The sequence below is a fragment of the Poecilia formosa genome, unplaced genomic scaffold (assembly GCF_000485575.1).
Source record: "Poecilia formosa unplaced genomic scaffold, Poecilia_formosa-5.1.2 Scaffold493, whole genome shotgun sequence".
In the NCBI taxonomy this organism is placed as follows: Eukaryota; Metazoa; Chordata; class Actinopteri; order Cyprinodontiformes; family Poeciliidae; genus Poecilia; species Poecilia formosa.
Genome location: NW_006800432.1, coordinates 339008 through 351464, shown reverse-complemented (window position 1 = coordinate 351464; position 12457 = coordinate 339008). Strand labels below are relative to the sequence as shown.

At 46.6% G+C, this 12457-nt stretch overlaps 2 protein-coding genes across 6 annotated transcripts in view; one reads left to right on the top strand and one right to left on the bottom strand.

Annotated features, from left to right (window-relative positions):
• LOC103156702 (dihydropyrimidinase-related protein 2-like) overlaps positions 1-2497 on the top strand; it is a 17890-nt gene extending 15393 nt beyond the window's left edge. The window contains exons 19-22 of the mRNA XM_016664529.1: positions 201-286; positions 368-547; positions 656-821; positions 914-2497. Of these exons, the coding sequence (XP_016520015.1) occupies positions 201-286; positions 368-547; positions 656-821; positions 914-1005 (524 nt within the window). The 3' untranslated portion in view covers positions 1006-2497. The remainder of the gene's footprint in view (positions 1-200; positions 287-367; positions 548-655; positions 822-913) is intronic.
• An 869-nt stretch (positions 2498-3366) lies between these two features.
• The window catches only part of LOC103156695 (rac GTPase-activating protein 1), an 11016-nt gene continuing 1925 nt past the window's right edge, over positions 3367-12457 (bottom strand). For 3 of the 5 annotated variants that reach the window (XM_007578835.2, XM_007578838.2, XM_007578839.2), the window contains 16 exons: positions 9878-9968; positions 9599-9801; positions 9386-9525; positions 9135-9210; positions 8986-9039; positions 8756-8848; positions 7768-7921; positions 6686-6804; positions 6031-6195; positions 5352-5447; positions 4847-5045; positions 4669-4771; positions 4446-4578; positions 4252-4357; positions 4049-4160; positions 3367-3881 (listed from right to left, as the gene is read on the bottom strand). In XM_007578835.2, the coding sequence (XP_007578897.1) occupies positions 3836-3881; positions 4049-4160; positions 4252-4357; positions 4446-4578; positions 4669-4771; positions 4847-5045; positions 5352-5447; positions 6031-6195; positions 6686-6804; positions 7768-7921; positions 8756-8848; positions 8986-9039; positions 9135-9210; positions 9386-9525; positions 9599-9801; positions 9878-9968 (1890 nt within the window). In that variant the 3' untranslated portion in view covers positions 3367-3835. The remainder of the gene's footprint in view (positions 3882-4048; positions 4161-4251; positions 4358-4445; positions 4579-4668; positions 4772-4846; positions 5046-5351; positions 5448-6030; positions 6196-6685; positions 6805-7767; positions 7922-8755; positions 8849-8985; positions 9040-9134; positions 9211-9385; positions 9526-9598; positions 9802-9877; positions 9969-12457) is intronic. The other 2 variants (XM_016664536.1, XM_016664537.1) reach the window with 2 other exon arrangements.

The following is a 12457-nucleotide window of genomic DNA, read 5'->3' as shown; positions in this document are numbered from 1 at the left end:
CTTCGTAGTCGGCTGCTGGTTGCATCGTGCAGCTTCTAATTTCAGACTTCATCTCTTATGAGACCTGGAGGACAAACTTGGAGCTTCTGGGTAAAATCCAGGGTGGTGTTTATGGATGTTTTACTGGAAACTGGTGATCAGATTTTAGTCATTCGTAATCCCAGTTTACTGGATGTGCTTGTGTGTGTGTCGTTCTTCAGGAAGGATTGCTGTTGGATCTGATGCTGATATTGTAATTTGGAACCCAAAAGAGACTCTAACCGTTTCTGCCACAACTCACAACCTGGTAACTGCTGGTTTGATTGGTTTGTTACTCAAACTAGTCCATCTGATTAGTAGTTACATCCCCACCAACTTCTCTGTGCAGACATTGGAGGTAAACATCTTGGAGGGTTTCGAGTTTCGAGGCGTTCCCACAGTAGTGATCAGCGGCGGTCGGGTTGTTCTGGAGGACGGACAGCTCAACGTGACCGAAGGTTCTGGACGCTTTATAGCAAGAAAGGCTTTTCCTGACACAGTCTACAAGCGGATCAGAGCACGCAGCAAGGTAACCGATGAACAACAATATAAACAGTTAAGTCATAACTTGCAGGTTAACAGACAGATCTGTGAACTGACCAGTCAGTCTTCTGATGTTTTGGTTTCCATGCTCCAGATGGCTGAGGCCCGTGGCGTTCCCCGCGGTAACTATGATGGTCCAGTCCATGATGTCATCAGTGTGACCAAGTCAGTCCCACCAACTCCAACCACCAGGGGTCCTACGGGGACCAAAACCCCAACTGGCCCCCGAAACCTCCACCAATCAGGGTTCACCCTGGCAGGTATGCTCAGTTGGATCATTTAGAGGTGACTGGCCAGGTGAGGTGCATTCTGGGTGAACTGCTGATAATGTGATAAATTATTGGTCTTTCAGGGGCTCAGATTGACGATCACATACCCCGTCGCTCTGCTCAAAGGATTGTGGCGCCACCTGGAGGACGTTCCAACATTACATCTCTATCTTAATCCATTCATTTTCCAGCCAAGTGTTGAAGAACATCTGTTAGTCTATGATCCAGCTGAGTTCACTGAACACCCTACAGGTGGAGCCACCTGTAGGGTGTTCAGTGAACACCTGTAGGGTTCAGTGGGCTCTACAAGTGAAACCGTCTGACCCTATATGTAGTTTAACTCCAGAACTCCCCAGAACCTTCTGGGTCTCCTGAGCTCAAACTGACAACTTTAGTCCTGAATGTAGCTGTCCCACCCAGAACCTCACCATAGTGCTTAGTCAACCCCATGTAACCCGGTACTAGACAGAACCGGTTCTGACCCGACAGCGCTGAAGCCCTCCACATCAGCAGCGACGAGAAAGATGTCTTTATCTTACTTAGTGACATCACAGTAATATGAGTAATGCTGACATAAAACACCAATCAAGCAGAACATTATGACCACATTGGCCTCTCAAAATACTTCCAGCTATCTGTGAGATGAATGATGCCAGCCAGCCCGCCTGTGGTTGACCCCTGACCCCCCTGGTGAGGTAGTCACAGCATTGCATCAGCTGACTTGAAGGGGCAGGCTGGCCTCCCAGGTCAAAGCTAGCCTTGTGGTCAGAACCAGGCTCGGTTCTGCTGCTGTTCTAATCAGTCTGGACCTCAGTTCGACTCCACTGTCCAAACACAAGGCTGCTTAACCCCAAGTCAGAGTTCTAGATGGAGGGTATTTTGGGTTCTGTGGCAGTACCACCCCACAGGTAGGACCCTAAGACCATCTTCCTGGTCATGTGACCAGCAGCTCATGGTTTCAGTGTAATCAGATGCAGCCTTTGTAGCAGTAATTGGATAACTTTAGATGATTGAGAACCACAGTCCATCTTCAGATGGTTTTGGATGTTTGGGTCATGTAGCAACTTCAGAACCTGGTTCTGTAGACCAGAGTTGTTTTCTCTGACTGTTGATACTGCTAGCACAGCTCTAGCTGATCATTAGCATCCACACAGAAGGCCTGGAATCAAATACTGAGGGCTTTTAATTTGAAAGAGCATGTCTCAGAGAAAGAGGTCACAGTCAGAGTTGTTGACATCATGTGACTCTGCAGCATGTGATGTCACATTCACATTTTTAATGTAGCGTTTTCTAAGACTTTGTCTTAATTTTGTATTTTTACTCCTTTTTGTACCTTGGCTGTGATTGGTTCAATGTTTGGGTCAAGGGTTACATTTGTCTTCTGAATATGATCCGTTTTTGATGTCAACGACTGGATCCACTTTTATGAGACCCACCAACCCAGACCCGTCCCAGTCCAGGTTGCACCGAGTACGTCCAGCGTCGTCAGAACGGTTTTATGCTAACTGAAATCAGTCTGTAAAACAAGGCAACCATTGGCTAGACATTAAGGTGGGCGGAGCCACCAGCTTCACCTTGCTGTTCAAATACCCAACCTGATCAATGGCACCTCAATGACCACACCCTCCTATTTTCACTCAATAGGTAGCATCAGTGTTAGCATCACTGTTCCCATGTTGGAGTCCAGCTGTTGCTATGGCTGTGTTTCTAACGCCTCACGCCCCCCCGCCCTGCATGTTTTAAGTGTTTCCCTTCTGCTACACACCTGACTTGTATCTCTGGGTGATTAACAGGCTTCTGCAGTACTTGGTGGTCATGCAATCATTTGAATCAGCTGTTCTGGAATAGAGGCACATCTAAAACATGCAGAGCAGGGGGGCTGAGGACCAGGGTGGAGAAACACTGAGCTATGGAAACATTGACTACATGATTTCAAAAGGATCCAACCTTTAATAAACTGGCTTTTCCATAGGATACTGTGTTCATGGGTCACCTGACCAGCAGGTGCTGAGTTTAACGGTTTGTTTAATCTAAACTCAGATTAACTTTGATTAGATCAACAGATTGCTAGGTGTCCAAGATGGCAGCCACGTGGTTTCTAGTCATCTGTTCTCACACAGTGACCAGAAACACAGTGTCCATGAGAAGCGTTACTATAGCAACCACACCTGTGATGTAGTAGGTATTGTGATGGATGTAATTTGTTGTGATAACAGTTGCATGATTAAAGTGTGAAGAGAAAAACAGAGTAAGACGTCTCTTATTTTACACCATTTTTTGAATCAACTGGTAACGTCATCCCATAAAAGCGAGGAACCCATTTAGGCAGGTAGCGTCTGGGAATAGGCACCAACCGGGCTAGATGTGGAAGGCCTTCAGGTTCTGCAGAGCAGAACCAATCCGATCCAGTATTCCTGTTGCTGGACTCTCCAAACTAACTGAGATGGCAGATCTGGGAACATCTCCAGAAAACGATGAAGCACTTTCAGATCCATCTGAAGGAGGCTCCACTGATCTCATGAAACTCACAAGCAAATGATCTGCAAGACGAAAGCTTTATTTGACATTTTTCATTTCATATTTATTCATTTCACATTCAGGAAAATAAATCTAGTTTTCTGTAAACATCTACATTAAAAGTTCAAATCTTAAACTTCCAGATTTATTCTTAGTTTAGAAATAAGTTTGAAAAGTTTATAAGACAACTGGTCAGAACATCCTTTGTTTCAGGCTGGAAAAGCCATCCAGTTTGTTTTAATAAATGGCCACTTGGTCCAGCTAAGCCCAGCTGAAAGAAGTTCTCTGTTTTGTAGAGAAGGTCAAGTCAAGAGCTGAAAAGCTTCACTTATTTTCAATTTCTGGCGGCATATTTCATAATAAACGTATGTTTTATGGTGAAAAGAAAGTCAAACAGGTCGGTTTCTGCTGATATAAACCTCCAGGGTTGAGTTCAGTCACATGGTACCTTTTGCAAGGAGGACTGGGTCAGTACTCCTCCTTGTTGGTCAACAGGGTGAAGTGAAGAACTTCCTTCCAGGCTCCACTGCATTTCTGAAAACATCCAAACAAACAGCAAACAGTGAGGAGATCAGTGAAAACTCTTAAGTTATTGTGGATGAAAAATGTCATGAAATATGTAGTGGAACGTGTTGAACACAGGGGGCCGACAGAGGATCTGAAGCGGACCTTATAGTGGGACCGGTCTGCTCTGGTCTTACGTGGTGCTGAAGTTGTTCCCCGGGTTAACGATTCTGTCTCGCACAGACTCTGGACTGATCATTCTGAAGATGCCGTTTAGCTCTGGAGACGTCAATGGCTGGAACAATCGGCCTGAAAACAATTGGATCAGAAATTCAATGCACCACCTGAGAAAAGGTTCTGAATTTGTATCTGTGTATTTGGGGTCCACTGAGCCCTTCACCTTGGTTGAGCTTACTGGAGGAGGATGGAGACGGGTTCTGGTCCGTTCCCACGATGAGAACTTGTCTCCAGTAGTTTTCAGGAATGGACAGGAGGCAGCAGACAACCTGGGGATATGAGCAATCATTTGATCCAGATTCACCAAGGGGACCACAACCAGCTCAGAACCGAGACCAGTGGATCTTTTAAACAGACCTTTGGCCAAATGGTAGCGTCTTTCAAGATGGTTGTTGGAGATGGCTCAGCAATGCTGTGACCCACTATGGTCGGTCCAAACACTCTGGCCAAGTTGTTCTGGTCCATCTGGCACTGTGGACTCCTCATCACCCTGAATTTCAAGGAGAACAGGTTAGTTCTGAAGACATGACAGCAGGTCCAGGTTCTGTCTGCAGACCTCTGATCTACTGAAGATTCTTACTTATGGAGGTGAATCATGAGGAAAGCCAGGGTGTCTCTATTGGCCTTTGGCAGCTCGGACACGGCCCGGTACAGGACAGCAGAACCATTGTCCTCATCCAGCTCTAAAACACAGACAGACACTTTTCAGTGGATGATTAGAGCCAGTTATGAAACAAATTGAGAATTGATTCTTCTACCTGAAGCCTCCATGAAGATCCTGTGTAGCCTGAAAGTGACCAGGGGTTCCCTCAGCCTCCTCAGGAAGTCCTTCAGGACCCCACAGACTACATGGATGTCCTGAACTTTACTAAGCATCAGAGAAGGCTTCCCCTGAAGGATCCGATCTCGGAGATTTCTCACTGGGCGCTCTCCCCCAGGAACCCGATACAGGCCTCTCTGAGGAAGACAGATCAGACACACATGAGAAAACAGGGTAGAAAGATATAAGTGGGTAGTTCTCTGGTGGATCAGGGCTGTTAAAGTCCAAGAACAGTACACCCAAACTGAGCAGCAGGTCCACTAATTGCACCCTAAGGGGACAACTTGGCCCTTAAAACGTCACATCTTCTGGCCCGTCTGTAGCCGATTTGGATCATCCTCATCCTCATCTGAAAGCTAGGCCACCCGGTCCAGTATTTTAGGTTTAAAATTTCCTTTTGGTTCCTGCAGAGAACGGAGAAGGAACAACAGCGAAGAACTCACCTCATGAAGACCCCTCCTCTCAATCTCAGCCACGCAATCCACGATGACCTGAGGAACTCTGGGATGAGTCAACGGAGCAAAAGCTTCCAGAGAGTCCTAAAACAGAGCAGAACTTAAATCAGAGCTACAGACACATCAGTTGGTTCTGTTGGTGTTCTGATGTCTGTCAGATGAAGTCCAGATGGTGGACTGGTGGCCCTGCAGCTTAGTTTGACCATCATTCAGTTGGTTTAAACTTCTTCTCAAAGGTACCTGAAACTGGAACTAAGGTCCAGGTTATTTTTGTGCATGAAAGGAGAAGTTTTCTGACCAACCCCGATAGGTGCTCTGCACCGTTTCCACAACTGCTCTACCCCCTCACCTTATCAGCATCACTGCATTAGACCTGAAATCATCCAGTAAATCAGAGAAATTTTTTCTGAAACTCAAAGTCTGAAGCTTCAGAGAGAGTCAGGACAAACCCTGGCGAAACACCTGGAGCTCAGGGAGGTTCTCCTCCTCCCTGCAGGGAAATCCAGAGCCTGTTTTCTGTCCCTGATTTCACCTTCAGTCCCACAGGAACCTGAAGGTCAGTGAGCTCTACAAACCCAGCAGACCAGAGCGAGTCCAGCCTGTGGGTCGCTTATTCTGCAGGCAGCTGAATGCAACGGGTCACATTGAGCTAAACCAACAGAGGTACCTTATGAGGTCCACCTCCTGTCACTGTGCTGGAGGACGAGCAGCTGTTTGGGAAATTCTGTTTGCACTCTGGATGAGCCACAAGCCGACAGGTCCTGCATTTTACAGCCATTTTCCCAAAGCGAATCCTCTTCCCACATGGCGTGCAGGTCTCTGGTCGGATCACCTGGAAAGACACTTTAGGTTACTCAGGAACTTCACGTCAGAGGTCTCAAAGGTCAAGATTCCACAAGGCTCCTGATGCATCCCTACTCTAACACACTTGGATCAACTTAAGGCAGGGGTGTCGAACTCCAGTCCTCAAGGGCCGCTGTCCTGCAACATTTAGATGTGCCTCTGCTGCACCACCTGAATAGAATAATTAGGTCATTAGCAAGGCTCTGGAGAACAGATCTACACAAGGAGGAGGTAATTAAGCCATTTCATTCCAGTGTTTTGTACCTGTGGCACATCTAAAAACTGCAGGACAGCGGGCCTTTAAGGACTGGACTTTGACACCTGTGACTTAAGGCGTGCTGAAGGTATAGTCCAAGCATTTGATGCTGTTGTGTTGGGCAGGAATGCATCTAGAAGCAGCAGGGCAGCAGCTCTTGAGGAGTTGGACACCCCTGCATTGGACATAGGGTCCCAGATCAGGTCCAGTAAGACTTATGTACCGTTTTAGACAGAAACTCGTGTCTCAAGGACTTGTGGAGAACCGGAACGTTTCTGTCCTCCACAGGAGCATTAAGCTCCACTGATTTCTCATTGCTGGAGCTCCACAAAGACGTTTGATCTGAGGAGAAGATGGAAAGACCAGTCAGAGACCAGAAGTACCTTCTCATCACCAGTTGGACCTCATGGTCCATTTCCCTGCCTTACAGTAGGTCTGATGGAACTGAAAGCCAGGTGAAATCCAGACAGGATGCAGCACTGAACTGGTACCAAATAGACCAATACCAAACCTGCAGTAGGGTTCTGATTGGTACTGACTAAATTCAGTAGAAAATAAGGGCTTCAGGGTGGACCTGAGTTCAAATGATCTAATGGAAATGGACCAGCACCAATTGTGATCCAGAAAACCAGTCTGTTCAGTCTGAGCTGACTGCCTAAAACAGGATCAGAACTCTGTCACGATTAAACTGCAACCCGACCAGCTGAACAGATCCAACTATGAGGACCAGAACTTTCCATGTGTTTTGATTCTGCAAGAAGTAAGAACCACAAATGTATGAGGAACCAACAGAACTAACAACAATGGTTTCTAAGAAGAAATATGATCCACAACGTCCAAGATAGTCCATCCTGTCCCCTACGGTCCAAACATGCAATTCTCTTAACTGGTCTCTGTCAACTGATATTGGGAGTTTTTCTGTGGATAGACTGCCCTCTGCTGGTTGTTCTCATGCATTATATTTTATATTTAACTATTTTCTGCTCTGATCCCACAAGTCCAGACCAAAGGCAGTTCAGGGTGGTCCAGACCTGGTCCAGGTTTAAATCAGAGCAGCAGGTTCAGACAGTAGGTTTAGATAATCCAGGCTTGCTGTGGATCCAGATTCCATGTTCTGATTCTTAAAGTCCAAAATCCACAACAAAGGTCATCTTAAGGAATGCTACCAGACAATTCAGATCTGGTTCTGGAGGGTTAGTTTAGCTGTAAAGCAGCGGTGGAACCTGTCAAAGTCCTGATGAAGATCTTCTCCTGATCATCAGAATCTAAAGCTGTAACCCAACTATAGAAAAAAGAACCACTCGCCTCTTCCTCCTGCGGCCCGAACGGAGACGGCCCCCTCCTGGGAGGCGGATCGAGCCGGGTCATCGGGACAAGCCTGTTTGATTCCCAGAGCCATGTGGTTCTGTCCGCCTGCATCTGGAGTCGCCACGGATGCCTTCACGATGGATTCCACTTCCTGAGCAGAACACAGGTTGGAAGCCAGAACCAACAGGTCCCTGCTGGGTTCTGCTAGCTTTTTCACATCAGCCTCATGTCTTCTGCAGTGAAGCATGATGGGACATTTTCCAAAAAAAAGAAGCTTTTTGAACTTTGTTCGTTTTAGACCAAAGAAAGAGAAGCTGTGACCTCAGGACTGAAGGATTGTGTCTTACAGACTCGGCTGGTCTGATGACTGCAGGCCACTTGGTGTTCAGATTAGAGTCACAACAACCAGAACCATAAGGTCCAGTGTGAAACATCACCAGAACCATTTTGACAACTGCAGTTCTGGGAAAACAGGTTAAATTTGAGGCTTCACACGACCTTCAGTCACTCACCCTGTGACGGTGGTGAGTGACTGGCGGAGTGGGGAATCGAACCAACAACCCACCAAAGAATTTACTGGAAACATTCAACAAATGTTTAGTGACCACTTGGGACAGACATCCATGCGTTTGTTCACGGAGGAGTATGTGTGATTCTGTGGGGTGGATTTATGGAATAGCACAGTGGAGGAGAAATGATAGAAGGTGAAATGAGTCTACATTAATTAGGAGTCGATTACTAGTTATTAGATCTTGTGAAGAGTTTTACTTCCAACTTCCACCACACCTAACCCGAACCAGAACAGCTATCGGTTTCCTGAGATGTGGCTCAGTCTACTTCAGCAGCTGGTTCCAATGATCAACTGGACCTTCAACAGGACGACAACCATCATCAGTTCTGTTGGGTCCAGCTATCAGGAATTTCTATTCAAGTCTGAGGTTCTGGTCTTCAAGAAGAAAACCAACCATCTTCGGGTTTTCCTCACCTTCTTAATTGTTCTCTTCTCCTCGATCTCTGCAGACACATTTCCAATTCTGCTCCGCTTCGCCACTGGACCTCCGACCGGCATAGAGGAGCGCTTGACAAACCCACCGGACCGACAAGGACAGAGACGGGTCAACAGGGTGAGGATGGAAGACAGGAGGACATCAAGAGGACAGGATGAAGACCAAGATCATCATCAGCTTTTCGGGTTCAAAGCCAATCAGGACTCACCCTCCGCTCTCGGACTCGAGACCTCAGAGGTTTGATCAGCGTGGTGTCCAGGTCCTGATATATGAAGACAAACGTACTCTGATCAGTGGGACAGTCCTGTGTGTGTGTGTGTGTGTGTGTGTGTGTGTGTGTGTGTGTGTGTGTCCTACCACATAGTCTTCAGTGCGGTCGTAGCTGATGTCGGAGTGGGACAGGAAGGACGACTCGTCAATGACAGACAACCTGCTGGGAGACGATCAGATGTGTCAACAACAGCCGACCCGGTTGGACGGTTCTAGAGACCCGCTCTGGATGCGACTGGTCTGGTCTGGTTCTGAAGCAGTTGTGCTTGGAAAACCAGGAGCATCATCTGTAGCTTTACCTCCTGTCCCGCCACTAGAACCCGTTTCTCTCCCCTCACCTCTTGGTGCTGCGGAGCAGCGTGGCGTTGGCTCCTTGCTGGTTGAGCTTTGCTAGGAAGTTTTTCTGCTCATCGTTCAGAGAAGTGTTGAACTTTCCGTCTTGGACCAGGATGTCACACATGAGCTGCATCTGCCTCTCCTGCAAGCGGTCAGAGTCGTTAGCGCCTCCCGCAGGCTGCCGCTGAGATCAGAAACCCATCAGCTTCCCTCACCAGGTACTGGTAGTTGGCCTCCACCTTGTGCCGCTTCCTCATCTCCACGTCCACCTGGTTCCGGGCGTGTTTCAGTTGGATCTCCAGAGCCGCTTTGGCCACATCCGACTTCACTAGCAGCTCCTTGAAGCGCTTCAGCTCTGCCTCCGCCCGCTGCCAGCTCCGCCTCACCGCCTCCAGGTTCTGCACCACGTTTAGGCATTCTGCATGGACACGAGACCCATCAGAACAAGAACCAGACGACCCATCAGAAAAAGGACCGCCAGGAATGGTTCTTGCCTCGCTCCACAGCCATGCTGCTCTCCTCCATGTGGATCCGCTGCAGAACCAGAGCCAGAAGCTCCTCCATCTGGAGCCGAGCGTCGGTCACCTGGACGCACATGGAGGACAGAGGCATGGGAGCAGAGTTAAACCAGAACGGACCAGAATCTGACCCAAAAATAAAACCAAAGATATAATTAGATCTTTAGAGCTTCAGGAACCGACCCAGTTTATCAGCTGCAGTTCTACTGCCAGAGAAACTTACTCTGGTTCTTCAGAACCGGTTCTGATTGGAAAGTGTGGTAGTGATTCTGGACCTCTGGTTTGTTGGGAACCAGAATTCACATCAATGTTTAGCTTATGTAATCATTGATAATTATAATCAATAAATTATTAATAAAATGGAAATTCTTTTGTTTAATCAGGGCACCAACTCCATCGTCTCTGGAAGACAAACTGTGTGTCATGAAGGAAACTCCAGCAGAACAGAAACAAAACTGAAGTTATCATCTTTGGACCTAAAGAGGAATGATCTAGAGTTATGGATCTAGAGTCAACACAGAGCTTCAGGTATTACAGCTGGAAACCAGTAATTGGGCCTGAAATCTGGGCGTAGTGATGACCTCTGACCTGAGCCTTCAGAGCCACATGAAGCCGGTTCCTCAGTGGTCCTTCTAGCAGCTGCAGGACATTTCAGGCCCAAAGGACGAAAGTCTCCGACCAGAGAAACTCATCCAGGATTTAGTGGTTTGATTCCTGCAGCAGGTCAGACTGACAGACCAGAAGCTGCAGCTGGAGATCTGACTAGAACCAGGAGGGTAGAGACACCACCTGGCTCTACACCGCCCGGTTCTACACCGCCCGGCTCTACACCGCCCGGCTCTACACCGCCCGGCTCTACACCGCCCGGCTCTACACCGCCTGGCTCTACACCACCCGGCTCTACACCACCCGGCTCTACACCACCCGGTTCTACAGTCCTTCACTGAGAGACTTTAAACTCCTGGTAGTTTAGAAATTAATGAACGGATTAAGATCTGCTGCTGGATCAACCTGTTAGTTCTGGTTCTGCTTCTGGTTTGCATCCAGAACCAGAACCAAACATGGAGAAGCAGCATTCAACTTCTATTCACCAAAGATCTGGAATAGACTTCCAGAAAACTGGAAAACAGCTGAAACACTGAGTTCCTTTAAGTCCTGACTAAAACCCAGCTGGTTGGAGTTGCTCCAAATCATAAAAGATTAAGAATTTAACGACGGCTCTTAACTAAATGTTGATTCTGTTACATGACTTTATGATTAGACATGCATTGTTGCTGAAATGTGCTATACAAATAAAACTTGATTGGTTATTGATTGAAGGAATGATCACGGAAGCACTGACTTCTAAACAAATCAGAGAATTTATTAACTAAATAACCCAAATTCTTCCATGAATAATAATCATAAATTATTCTCTTTCTTTCAGTTCTGGCAGTTACTAATGATGATACACAAATTAATATAGATATCTAATGATAATATTGGAGACAAATCAGAACAAAATGAACTGGAATAATGAAAAAAAAAACAACTTTAAAACTAATTTAAAAAGAACTCCAACCGGATTAGGGTTAGTCAGGATGTCTGTCTAAGGTCAAAGGTCAGGTTTATCCAAAGTTTAGGAGCTGGAGAAGGTTGATCTCCTCTGAGCTTCATCCTGGCTAAAATCCAGAAGCAGCTGATCAGATAGGTCAGCAGGTGGGTGTCAGAAACCTGACGAACATGAAAGCATTTATTCATCATCAAAAAATCCCAAAACAATAAAATCTATTCTGTGACAAAGGGAGGAGAAAACTGGCGAAATGTGTTCAAACCTACGATTTTCTGTTAAAAACTGAGCTGCAGCATTCTCAGCAACCAAACATAAAACACATTACAGTGACCAAGTCTGCTTGCAATGAACGCACAAAGCATTTTCCCCAAGGTCAGGCCTGGTTAGGCCATCTGCCTCAACTGGAAGAAACTCTTCTTTAAGACCGATTGAACGATTTAAACCCAGCTTAAATCATTCTCAGATTAGCAACAGACTGTCAAATTCAGCTTTAGAGAGCCAAAATTCACAAAGAGACAGAAATGCAGCTGAGCAAAATCCCTTCAGTTTTATCATCGTTAAAGTTTGGTGCCATCCGGACATTTCAACAGAGGATTGATGGAACCATTAATCCATTTGAGGGGCAGATCGATCTGGCAATCAGCGCAACAATCAAAGGAAAAGACCCTTAGAAGAGAGTCCAGCTGAAGCAGGTATGATGAAAATAAAAGTGGCCCCAGGATGGACCCCTGCAGAGCGCCGCATGCAAGAGGCGCTGAAGTGGAAAAACATCGGCAACATTAACACAAAGTGTCTGGAACCGTCATGGCTGCTCCTGTATCCCCAACAGCAATAAAAGGGTTCTGGGGTCAACAGCATTGTAGGCCAGGTCAAAGGTCAAAGGCCCAGTGACAAAAGGATCACAAAGTGACCAGAGCCATCTGCTAAAAAGTTCTCATTTAAAAACTCTCAAGAAAGCCGTTTCTGTTCCAACCATTTATTTATTATTATTTATTTAGCCATTT